The following is a 13,444-nucleotide window of genomic DNA, read 5'->3' as shown; positions in this document are numbered from 1 at the left end:
TGCGTAGAACCTGACAGTAGGGCTGAAATAAAGCCTAGATGTATGAAGAGAGATGAAACCTTTAGGAAATTGCAAATATTCAGGTGTGATTATTTAACTAATAAAGAAAACTGCTGGGGCACCCGGGTGGCTCAGTGAGTTGAGCATCCGACTTCGGCTCAGGTCTTGATCTCGTGGTTCATGAGTTTGAGCCCCATGTCAGGCTCTGTGCTGACAGCTCAGTCTGGAAGCTGCATAGGATTCTGTGTCTCCCTGTCTGCCCATCTCCTGCTTGCTCTCTCTGTCTCTGTGTGTCTCTCTCTCAAAATAAACATTTAGAAAAAAATTAAAAAAAAAAGAAAACTGCCAACTTGTTTTCCGTAGAGAATTTAGACTTGAAAAATGACACTTAACATTAGCCTCTGGAAGTACCAAGAGCCAAGAGTACACTAGGCCTAGGGTTCAGTTACAAGTACAAATATAAAATTGTGTGGCTTGAAGTATTTGAATTTAACTCATATCATTTGTCAGTAGTTTTTACACCAAGAGAAACATTCTCTATGCATGAGTAGGGAAAATGTTTTATGGATAGCTTTTTGCTTTCCGTGTTAGTTCTGATGTCAGCTCTCTAAAATGTAGAAGTGAGCAATACATGACAGTGTCTGCAGAAATAATGTGAACTCTATAATTTTTGCAGCTGAGACGCTATTATAGATTAAACAGAAAAGCACTGACAGCCTCTAGTTATCCAAATAATCATTTCATTATCTTTTTCTGGGTTCCAATTATTTATTTCTAACTAGTGTTTTACTGTGGCCTTAAAAATACTCCTTTCAAAACTAAAAGCAATAGCCACATGCATTATCTCTGTCCAACACCACATTTTAGCTTGCTATTAGGAAAAATAAGCCCTTTCGCATCTATATTCTCATACCTTTTAATGAAACCTTTAAAAATGGTTAAGTAGATTTCTTTTCCCCAACTAGTTTCACAAATATTTGAAAAATTTAAAATACTATAGGGAAGGTCTGTAATTTCTGAATAACTCTTTCTATGTTTCAGGGCCAAATATTAACTCAGTTGTTGAAAAAAGAGTTGTGATGAAGATAAAGTTGAAACCAGTATCTCCTGGGTCAGTAATCACAGCCTGTGGTATTCTTTACTTGTAGGTTGAAGAAAAAGTCCCAGTCAGTGGATATCACCGCTCCAGGGTTCAACCCTTTGGCTGGTGCAGGAAAGCAAATGCCGCAAGCGACTAAGCCCCCCGCACCCAAGACCCCCATCATTGAAGAAGAGCAGAACAATGCAGCCAATACCCAGAAGCATCCTTCTCGGAGGAGTGAACTGAAGAGGTTCTACACCATTGGTGAGCACCAGACACTTTATGCATGTGAATAGGTGTGTCTAAACAGCACTGTGAATGCATGGGTCTGCACTTGCTTATATGATGCATATATCCTTCTGATGGTTTGTGTGGTCATTTCCATCAGAGATGGAAGTTGAAAACCACTGAAAACCTTCAACAGATTTAAATAAGAGAGCAGGTTTAAGGGCCTTCTATAGCCTAGCTGGAGAGGAGTTAATTTTATGTATATATGGTTTTCCAATGTTTAAGTGCTACCATTTTCATTTTTGCCATTTTCAGCCGGCGCCATTTTTTGCTTGTTTTTGTTTTTTTTCATTTTCCCTCCAGGCTCTCAGGTCTCTGACCCTGTTCTGTCAGGTTGTTAAGACAGTGGATGATGTCACCCTGTAACTAACAAAGCCACTAAGAAAACAGAGGTTGAGGGTAGACAAATTGGAATGTAGTTCTGCATTGACCTTGCATGGTATTAATTTTGGAGGGATTGAATCCCATATAGAACCCATTCTCTAAGAAATTAGTAAGCTGTGGATAGAGTCTTGCAGGCATTATGCGCCTTTTTTCCTAGATAAAATAATGTCCTGTAATTTTGAACTTTAATTGGGATTTTAAGTAATCTAAATAAGTTGAATTATCAGCTTTTATATACCAATTTTGTCCATTATGACTTTGGTCTTGCTTTCTAACAATAACTATTTTTGGTGTCTTAGGTCTATTTGAGACAAAAATTGCTCAAGCTATCATATATGGTAGAGGATCATGCATAGGGGAGATAAATCTTACCAGGAAGAGGAGATGGATGCTTGGCCTTTATCTTTTCATTTTAGAGATATTCGGTCATATCCCAAAGCCTTAAAAGTAGAGACTATGGCTTAATGGTTTTACCAAATTTATATCAAAGGGGTCACATTTATTTGGTATACACCACCCTAACCACCCCAGTATGGGATGTTTGAAAAAATGTTCTCAGATACTTCAGGGCTCTTATTTAGAGATCACAACCAGGAGACCAGATTTCTATTTCTACTCCCACGTCAATTTTCGGTGTGACGTTGTCAAGTCCTTTTCCTGTGTCTTTGGTTGTATCCTTCAAGCTGAAAGACATGCTTGCTTCCATGTAGGGCTAGTACTATTTCAGGATATGGCCACTGAAACCATGCTTTCCCTTTCTACTATTCTATGTCCTTTGCCCGTATCTATTCTCAGGTGCCCTATTCTCAGATGAAGAAGTTCAAGCCTTATTTTTCAAGAGATAGCAGACATGGCGTCTTTGAAGATATCAATAGTCAAGTAACAAGAATTGATATCAGACAGTGCCAACAAGTGCAATGTTTCTATTTGAAAAATTTACAGTAGCATGTTTCTAAAAACCAGTCAACTAGAAAAGCCCATAAAGTTTACAGCCTCTCTGTTTCCAGTGTTCTCTCCTCCCATCCTTCAGCATGTCCACCACCTTCTATTGCTTCTCTGACTTATTAACTGGTTAAGAAGAAACAGTATTTCGCCTTCATAAAGTAAAGCTTATTGTATAACTTCAGTCCTCCTTAAAGATAAGAAAATGAGGGAGAAACAATGACCAGCTTGGCCACATGAATAAGGAGATAAGCCTAGAAAATAGAAGTCTAAATGGTGAGTTTAGATTGCAGAAGGATGAACTGTGCATTATTTTAAATAGCCCTACCACTGGTGAATAATTATTGGATTTTCAACAATTTGATTCATAATGCCAATGGTATGCCTATTATGTTAAAACAGATATCTGAATTATAAACTTAATATGTTCATATAACGATTCTACTAATTTGGACACACAGCTATTATTTTCAAGGCTGAAATATTAGCAACTGTGTAATCACCTGTATTGAGAAATTATTTCACAAAACAAGTATATTTCAGTATCCTTAGTAAATATGTTAATAGCAACAACTAAAACCACCACTAATTGGTAATGCCATGTACCAGGCACAAGTGAAGATTGTTAGGTAGGTGTTGTACTCTTTATTTTTGTAGATGAGGGATAGAGCCTGAAAGAAGTTAAGGAGCCATGAGTAAGAGATAGCAGACTCTGCAAATGAGATTAACCTTCTCTTGTGACACTTCAGAATCAGCTTCTGTGTTACTCAGGATACCTGCAGAGGTGAGCAAAAGGAGTTTCTATGGGTAATACAGTGGAGTCATATTTTTACTTCAATTCTCAGATAATCTCATTTTAAGGACACCATGCCAACTAACCCATCCACCAGCCAATGTGCCCTTTCATTGAAAGAAATATTTCAATGTCTCAATTTATGGTTTACACAACTGAAAAAAAACCTCGGAGCCCTCATGTGGCCAAGTTGAGTACTACATTTAACTTTTGCAACGGAAGCAGTACTGCATTTAAGTGAAATACTGTATTTAATTTCAAGTGATGATTCTGGGAATTAAAGAATTTTAAAATTTAAAAAAAACTAGAAAATTTTGAAGTTACTTAAAGATCTTTTAGTAGGTGGGCGGTACAGTGGCTTCTGTAGAAACTTGTTTTGCATTCACAGTTTGTTGTCCTTCATGAACATCTATTTCCTGTTGTGAGAACTCTAGGAAAGAGATATTGTAGTCTTTTTATATAGACGATAGATTCAGGCCCTCAATTATTCCTAACAATAGAAACATATTAAACCTAATATAGCAGCAAAAATGACAGCATAAACTCACTTTTTATAAGACAATTAGCCTTTCTTTTAAGAAGTATAATAGCAGTTCATTGTTTTTTAATAAGTAAGGGAAAAGCTGTTCTCCATGATGTAAAATATATGAATTTGCAGATAAATGAAAAGGAAAGTAATCATGATTTCAGGACCATGTAAGGAAAGAACATTTTCTGCCCTGCTTCTTTCACTAACTGTATAATTTTGCACAGTTATTTGCCATCTCTGGGCCTTAATTTTTTGAATCTATAGAATGAAAGATTTAGATCAGGTCAGTGTCTTTCAAAGTATCTTTTTTGCTCACATTCTCTTTTTATTACCGTAACTGACTATACAAAGTTCTCTGTCGGTTTTTGATTGCTGTGAAACACATTACCACAAACACAGCTCTTTAAAACAATACCCACTTATCAGCCCACAGTTACATAGGTCAGAAATCTACATAGCATGGCTTGGTTCTCTGCTCAATGAATTACAAGGCTAGGATCAAGGTGCTAGGTGGGCTGAGTTCTCATCTGGAGGCTCTACTATGGAAAGAAATGCTCCCACATTCGTTCTTCCTGGCAGAATATAGTTCCTTGCAGTTGTAGGACTGAAGTTCCTATTTCTTTGCTGGCTGTCAGGTGAGGGCCACATTCAGCTTTGGAGGCCACTCTCATTCTTTGCCATGTGGTCTCCTCCATCTTCAAACCTGTAACTGTGTTTCAGGTCCTTCTCATCTGAATCTCTGACTACCTCTTCTGGGGTAGACAGGAAAGCTGTCTGCTCTCAGAGGACTCATATAATTAGATCAGGCCCACCCAGATGATCTCCCTCTCTGAAAATCAACATAACCTAATTATGAGAGTAATGTCCATCATATTCACAGTCCCAAGAATTAGGCATGCATGTACATCAGAGGGATGAAGAATTTGTGGACTCTCTTAGAACTCTGCCTAATATATTTTATCCCACTTATGCAGTAAATACCACTATATACCCAACTACCAGCACAGCTCAAACAAAACTTCCTTGAAACATTTTTCTACCTATTCTGATTTTTATCCTATCGTATTTCATTTTCATATTTCAACTCACTGAAGCAATTACATAATTAATCACTTGTGATCTACAGTTTGAAAAATCACTGGACTAGATATTTGAATCCTTCAAATACTTAAAGTTATGTTATTATTTTTAAATGATAGGATTAATTGGAACTAGAATGATCCAGTATTAAATTGGTGGGTTAGTTTTAATGGGTAAATAGATGAAAATAGAATAAAATTTGGACTCCTGGGTGGCTCAGTCGGTTAGGTGTCTGACTTCGGCTCAGGTCATGATCTCACAGTTCATGGGTTGGATCCCCGCGTCGGGTTCTGTGCTGGCAGCTCAGAGCCTGGAGCCTGTTTCAGATTTTGTGTCTCCCTCTCTCTCTGCCCCTCCCCCACTCATGCTCTCTCTCTGTCTCAAAAATAAATTTAAAAGAAAGAAAGTAGAATAAATTTTGTCACTACCCCATTGTTTGTGCTAGATAAAACTACTAGAGTTTGGCAATACTAAAAAACCTATATTCTTCAATGTCATAGTCATTGACATAATGACTTAAAGATAGAAGACAAAACCAAATAGTAGACTCAGATATTTGTAATATGCTTTTCACTTGAAACCTTTAATTCAGAGAACTATATGTAAGGACTTCTGAAAGAATTGTAAATTAGGCATAGAGGTAGTAAAGAAGTCACTACCTGCAAGATGCAGAAATGTGCCATTGCTCCCCAAGGTGAACCTGTAGTATTTTTTTTCTTGCGTTAGAATCTAGAGCTAGAATTCTAAACCCTTTATTCATCCTCTGTGACTGTTGGTAAAAGGTGCTAATGTCTTTTCCATTCTGACAACTTCCTTGACGTTTATGAAGTAGGACAACTCTTGAATGGATGTCCCCACAATCAGAGTCATTCGGTGGAACACCAAATCTGATTAGCCCCTGATCAGTCCCTTCTTTGTGAAAACCTTACAGGCAATGCTGATCAGAATAGAAAGAAAAGAAAAGAGCCCTGCTTTTAAGGCAGTCATCAAATGAGTGGGAGAGGAGAGTGCCTGGCAAAAATGGGTACACCAGTGAGTAGAATTCAAGACAGATGCCCTAACGGCATTGTGTGTGTGGTGTGGGGATGAGTGGGGAGTGGCAGAGGCCAGAGGATGTTCACTCAAATTACTGTGGAACCCAAAACATGGAGAAATTGCACCAGATTATAAGGACACTCATAAATTCTTTATTGGCTCCATAGATACAGTCACCTTTTACCACCTCTTGCCCTCCTTGTGTTTAAGCTCCCTTGGCATCTGGCATTTACTTGCCCCTACTTGCCTCCCTTATCATTCCTGTGAGTAGGAAATGATGCCATTAACTTCACTAATCTGAGTACTTAATACAGTGTGAGGTGCATAGTAAGTGCTAAATAAACTTTGGGGATGGTAAAGAGGTGGGAAAGGGGTACTAGTGGAGGTTGTGAGGATTAACATTGCTAATGGAAAAGGAGACAAGGAAATTGGCTAAGAGTTCTGTTTAAAGAAGAGCTATGGAGATTTCAGGGCATCAGAGAAGGATTGAGCACCTGCTTTAAAGAATGGTTAATCAGATAATACAACCTTTCCATTTTATCTATCTATCTATCTATCAATCATCTATCTATTATCTACCTATCTTAGAGTTAGTTATCAGAGCCTTCTTTTATTACTTATGCTAATGCTTCCTGCACCTTCATAGAGAAAGCAGACAGGGGTGGAACTTAGCCTTCCCAGGTTCCTGGCTCAACAGGGCTTCCAAACGGTTCCAATAAGGGGACTCCTTGGCTATCAGGTGGCCTGATGAATAATACCTCTGGAGCTTTCCTTTAGTTGAGACCTCTTGCTATCAGATCCTCACCTTGTCATGTGAACGGACAGCCTGCTTACCTTCTTTAATCTCCTTTTTACCCTCATGACTCAGTCTCTGGCTTTTATTCTACCTATATTAATGTCATTGTAACACCTCCTCTTTGCAAGATACCCCCTATGATGAATTGGTCAATGTTTTTATATAGTAATTTTCACTTATATTCAGATGAGTGAATTCTGGATTTATTTGAGGGATATGTATAACTCAGACTCTTCCACATATGAAAATATGTTCATTTATAAATCTACTCATTTATTAATTCAACAAATATTTAGTGAATGCCCACTATGTGCTGGGCCTTATCTGAAATTCTGTTAATACAAGAGAAAACAAGACGAAGTCCATGTCCTTAGGTGCTTATATTCTAGCAGGAAGAGAGGCTATAAACAATCGGTATTTAGCACATTGTCAGGGAATGATAAGTATTTAAAGGGAAAAAAAAAACCAAGGAAGAAAAGTAATAGAAAAGTTACTCTGTAAAATGTGTTTAAATCTTATACAATTTTATTTGATGAATTTTGTCAGATGACTTATATGGATCTAAGAAATCAATTAGGATGGTTTTAATTACAGGACATCAGATGTGTTCGTAATAGATTTTCAAAGCGTTGTTTTTGCTTTCCTTGCATAGAATTAGGTTTTGAAAAGACTAATGGAATTGACATTTGCAGCATGATGGAGAAAATGATTGAGGGGAAATGTAATGATCCTCAAGCTGCCTGGCATTGTTTAAAGAACTGGTGTCCAGATGTTTTTCATTTCTGCCAAGAAAAGAATAAAACGTGGATTAAGCTGTAGTATAGAATATTGAAATTACGTAAAGAATGTAACACAGTTTCATATATGTTATCAGAAAGTTTGCGTTTTGTTTGTTTCTTAAAGTATAGCTGTAATCTCTTTAGAAAGGTTCAGAAGGCAATTTTCCTAGAGGGAAAAGACCAGCTCTCAAAGCTCTAAATGATTGTGGTCCATGTCAGGAAGGCTGGGGTATAGTCATTCCATGTGCTTATTGAGAGCTCCTTCTCTTGCTCAGCTGAGAAACAATCAATGGTGATAAACTTGGCCTCTGGAATCTGATGTCTAAGTTGGAATCCCATTCCCCGTGCTATATGTAGGACCATAAACAAGGTTCTTAGATTCTTAGAGCTCAGCATCTTCACTTACAAAAGGAAATAAAATTGGTGTTTACTAAAAGGGCTTTGGAAGGAATAAATGAAATGATCTATGTAAAGTGCTCCTACTAGTGCCTAGAATTGGGAAGTTCTTGATCAGTGTTGCTGCGCATCAAGGATATAGCCCACACGAGTAATCCTTGGGCAAGGATGTGAAGATTAACCTGGAATTTATGTGATGCAAGCCTACCATCTTTTGATCCTTGTAGATCTATCTGGTCAACTTCTGTCTCCTGCTTAAAAAACCCTGCAGTGGTTTCTTGCTCCCCCCAGAAGATAGGATTGTTACTCTACAGACCTTTCCTGTTCTACTCCTACTTACTCTCCAGCTTTATCTCAGACCCCAGGCCTATACTCTAGCCAAGCCAAAAGCCTTATGATTTCCCCAAGGTGTTCTTATGTATGCTATATCATGGGCTTTATGTTAGCTCTTCTTTCTTCCTAGAATAGTGTTGCGATTCAACCCAAACTTCCTTCATAACTGGCCACACTTTCCCCAAATCTGATCAACATGAATAGATTCCAGAGCATTTTAACATACACATTATCAGTGTTTTAGGTCAGTAACAAATACTCATTGAATTCAGTGTTTGCTTATTCTTAAAGGGTAAGTGGCACATATATTTATTCTGACCATCGTGCAGCATTCTGTGGAATTAAGTCTCTGAAAGTTGAATGATTTATTCATGATCACACTGAGTTGTGCAAAACCAAGGAAAGAATCTATGTCAATGGATAATAGTAAAGACCTTGTCCTCTATGTTTTCAGATCACGTTCTTTTCTCAGAAGCAAAACAAAAATGAAATTACATCATTGACAGAGGTCTCAGTGAGTTGTTTCCCAATGCAAGTCTGTACCATTGATGGTGAAACAGACCATTTAAAAAAGTATTAATTTTTCGTGAAATTTATTTAACTAAAGTGACTGTTCTTTCCTTCCTTTACCTTACTCCAACCCTTTTCTTTCCTCCTTTCTCCCCTTTTTCCCCTTATTTCTTTTCTTTTTTCCTTTTCCTCTTCTTTCTTTCCTGCCTCCTTCTCTGTGTTAAAATGAACTGCCTTATTGTGAAATGATGGTGTAGTATATGTATTGGTTTGGTAGACTTTTTAAATAAGATTTGTTCTTTATAAATCTCATTGCTTGTCAAACTTAACTTGGGAAATGTCTGCCAGAATACTCCTTTGAAATTTTACTGGTCTGTGAAATTGTAAAATCTGAAATCTAGTGTTCTTGTCTTTTGCCCTGCCTTCAAGACAGAATGCCCTCAATATTGCAAGCTTCATGAAGCATACTTAAATACAAATTTGTATCTTACTAACCCTAGGCTGCTTACATATTAAAAAAAGAGCCTATAGAAGAATTAGGGGTTCCCTGGGAATTCTCCTGAGTAGTTGGCAAAATTAAAACAGTAATAACTAGTTTGGAAACTCTAAAAAGAGAAAAGCAAGATGCATATTTTAACTGCTTTTTAATTGCAGTACAGTAGGCTTTTTAAAATATCATCACATAACTTGTATGCCTCTCATTTTGAAGCCAGACTTTTTAGTTATAAGAATAAAAAAGAGCAACTCTAAAGTGAAAATACTGTAACAGGAGAGGGGAAAAAAAATGGAAAATACTAATCTTGCTAGAGGCGACACATTCTGCAGCATGAAACTAGGTCACCCCTAACCCAGAACCTTCTCTCCAAGCTGGAAGAATCTTCATGTAAAAACAGAAAGTCTCTGTGATTTAATCAGCAAAATCATCTTGGCATGCAGGTCAGTGTCTATAGGCACAGAAAAAAAAATGAATAACTGCTCTCAGGGTTCAAATTAAATCATGTTCTTGAGAAAAATGACTTTGTTTTGAAGTCTGTTCTGACAGTTTGATGACTTCTTGTATTTTCTGAGTCACAAGACTATTTAGGGAAGGTTATTCCATCACAGAGGTTCCTTGTGATGCATTGAAACTGATTTCCTAGATTGACCTGGGCTTTTCACAAATTTGGAAGACCACCACATGTGTAGGAGTGTTGTTTCTTTTATCTTTTTATGAATATTGCTTAAGAATGTGCAATTTTTATTAAGATAGTGAATTTTGAGTGATATTGAGAATCCAAGTTTAATATTTTGTTCTTTTGTGGGATAAATAGACCTAGGGCTTCACTATATGAGTCTGTGTCTGTGTGTATGTGTTGAGGTATTTAATTGGGTTTTTATTTCATGTCATTTTTATAATTCATTCCATTTAAAACCCACTTTCAAACATGAAAGCTAGGAAAACCCACCAGCAGAAACTTATTTTCAACTTTCGAATAAATATGGAAGCTTTATGTCTTCCTAGAGAAATTAGATATATATTTACTAAATATTTATAGAATTTTAAACTTTACTAAGCAGCAGTAGATGTACTCAGAAGGAAGAAAAATGTTTGTTTGAGATCCCTTTAGATTGGTAGTGCCGCTAATGTGCCAGATAAGCTTGCCAACTCAAATTTTCCTGAGTTAGAACCATATTTTATACATTGGCCTTGTTCTTTTTTGCTCTAATTCTGTGATTGTTCTGTGTCATAAGTAGTCAAGTCAGGATCAAGAAACATGGCTTAATCATGGCTGTGAGAAATGGATTACACAATGTCCATAAAGCTGAGGTTTCCCTGAGCAGCTTGTACTGGTGTTGTTAACCTTAAACATAAAACTGTCAGTTATTTTAAAAATATGTTAATTCGTGAATAACAGAGAACTGGCATTCAGGACAAGCAAGCTAAGGCAAAAACGTCGAAGACCAGAGAAAAGGAGAGGAGTTCTCTTTTACAGAGAAAAACCAAGAGTTGGGAGTGCTGTGATAAATAAAGAGTCCACTGGCTTAAACTGGGAGTTTGAAGTGTAGTGGTCTTTTATTGGCTGAGTTGAGGGATGGGCAAGGTGTGTCTCTTCCTTTGGGTCTGCAACTGAAGACTAGTTGTAAGGCATGAGCGCTCCCCCTGCTGTCCTTCCGATTCCATTTTAAATGCGGTTTTCTTTAATTAATTTTCACAGCATGGTGTTTGAGTTGCAGCTAATAGTCTTACAACTTAAAACAAATTATATCTGTCAATTTACTTAATGATTTCTAAACAGCTAATTAAAACTAGTTAGAATTGTGGAATAATTAAAATGGACATTGTTTCATGGTTGAGAAATAATCATGATCATGTTTGAAATTTGCTAAGTCCCTATTAAAATAAGCCCCTTAGCACTGTCAGCAATCCCGGCAATCAAAATCTGCCCTTTCCATTCACCAACACTTGTAGGAATGTTCTGTCTCACTGAACCATGACTAGGGGGAGAAAAAGACAGATGATTAAGAAAGACCACTTCATTTTAAACATTTAATGGTAGAATTAATGGTACTTTGAACAGTAAAATATGTCCTAATTTCCCCAGTATTTCCATTTTTTTAAAGAGTATGAATATAAAGAGCATCTAAGGATTTTTCACACATTCAGAAATAAAGCTATTGGTATGTCCTATTTTTTAAGGTTGGCTTTTCTTCCCAATTCATACTAAAGACATTTCTTCACACGTTAAAAAAAAAAATCAGAATTTATGTTCCTCAATGAAATGGTGACCATGTTCACAACTATGACCAAAAGAATATTACTTAGAAGGATAACAGTAGTTAAAAGCCAGGCACAATTGGGGGGAAGGCTTCCATTGCTATTTCTGCCAGGCATTTTGAAACTACTTTGACTACAGTTAATTACTTTGAACAATTCAATTACAAATGTTTCAGTGGCTATTTGTAATAGATTTACAATAAATCATGTACACTTCTCCATGCAAGCAGGCCTTTAGTGAGTGTTTTTGAAACTTCACTAAAGCAAACTTTGAGATCAGTTGGACAAACTATGAGATTAAAAGCCTTTGTGTTAGTACAATCTATGAATTAAAAGCTATATGGATTTGAAATGGAAACATGCATTCAGGATACATAAAATAACTAGGTTGAAGAGATTAGCTTAAGAATTAGCTTTTTACTGGGTAAAAATGCCTACTAAGAGAAATCAAATGAGATGGTTTTAAAGTAATGTTATCTCTTAATTAACCTATTTCATGCTACTATATATGTTCAAGTTAAATACCTTCAAAATATTATATGAATACGTCTTTAGTAATTTATATGGATGCTTCCTAAGGGAAAGCCCATGGTGTCCCTGTAATCATGGCCAGTGAACCTCAGCATCCCACTTCCTCAATTCTGTTTGATCACTTATTTGGTAAACCTTTTTCAAAAATTTGGATCTTAAGTCTTCTGGTACATTTGGTCTTGTGGAAGGAATTGATACATATTTAATTTAAAAGAACTGTGTTGTAAATATTAAAAACATTACACATTCAGCATATGGAAAATAACCCATCATCAGAGAAATCAGTGAGACTTTAAATAATGCCTGCCCCCCATGCTGCATTACAATATTTTCTGTTTGCTAGCATTTGTACCCAAGGATCCTTGGGCTTTACATGTTGCTTAAATTTTAATACGTTGATAGTGGGGACATTAATTTCCTCTCATCATTCTCGAAGCCATAGGAGACGAAAAGTATTGTCAATAGTATATTGGAGATAAAACATCATAGGTGCTCACAGAGAGTTGAATGTTAGGACTGTTTATTGAGTGTTTTGTGGACCAATTCAAAACAATCCCCCTTCCAATTAGGTAGTTTCAGTGTCTTTGAGGTCTTTTTTAAGTATTATTTCAGGTGAGTCAAGATGTAGCAAAAGCAGTAGAATAATATTTACTCTGAGAAACAGAATATCTACAATGCTGTTTCGGGCTACAGAGTTTCACTTCTTGCTTTAAAAAGTGTTGTTAAATTACAAATCTTTTGTTACATGAGAAACATTTCTTGTAAATACACATAGAGTGGATGGGATGGGTATAGCCAAAAACATGCATTCAAAAAGAGAGAAATATAAATAATAATTCCCTCTTGTCATGTTCTCATATTTATTTTTCACCTCCACTCCTGTATAAGCCTATCTGAACATCAATTCAGTATGTGGTTTTAAGAATGCTTTTTCATTCATTTACTTGGTAAGTGATGGATTGAGAACCACTGACAAGTACCAATAGTTGGAATGAGGCGTCCGAAAGATGAGAGGCCCAATAAATGGGTGTACTGTGTGCTGCTACTGTGGAATTTGGACTTAATCTTAAACTTTGGGAATTGTTGAAGGGTTTTGACTATGGAGATGCCTTTATAGAGAGATGTTTCAAGCATCATATGGGGAATGGGTTGGGGATATATATGCCTAGAGGCAGAAAAATCTTTTAGATATATGGTGTAAGGCCTGAGTAC

General features: G+C 36.6%; 1 protein-coding gene across 2 annotated transcripts in view; it reads left to right on the top strand.

The window, feature by feature from the left end:
- The first annotated feature begins 1,148 nt into the window (after positions 1–1,148).
- The window catches only part of OXR1 (oxidation resistance 1), a 226,609-nt gene continuing 214,313 nt past the window's right edge, over positions 1,149–13,444 (top strand). For both annotated transcript variants that reach the window (XM_039220132.1, XM_039220126.1), the window contains exon 1: positions 1,149–1,345. In XM_039220132.1, the coding sequence (XP_039076063.1) occupies positions 1,222–1,345 (124 nt within the window). In that variant the 5' untranslated portion in view covers positions 1,149–1,221. The remainder of the gene's footprint in view (positions 1,346–13,444) is intronic.

This window comes from Hyaena hyaena, unplaced genomic scaffold (assembly GCF_003009895.1).
Source record: "Hyaena hyaena isolate Hyena2069 unplaced genomic scaffold, ASM300989v1 scaffold_868, whole genome shotgun sequence".
Classification (NCBI taxonomy): domain Eukaryota; kingdom Metazoa; phylum Chordata; class Mammalia; order Carnivora; family Hyaenidae; genus Hyaena; species Hyaena hyaena.
This window is presented reverse-complemented; position numbering and strand designations above follow the sequence as displayed.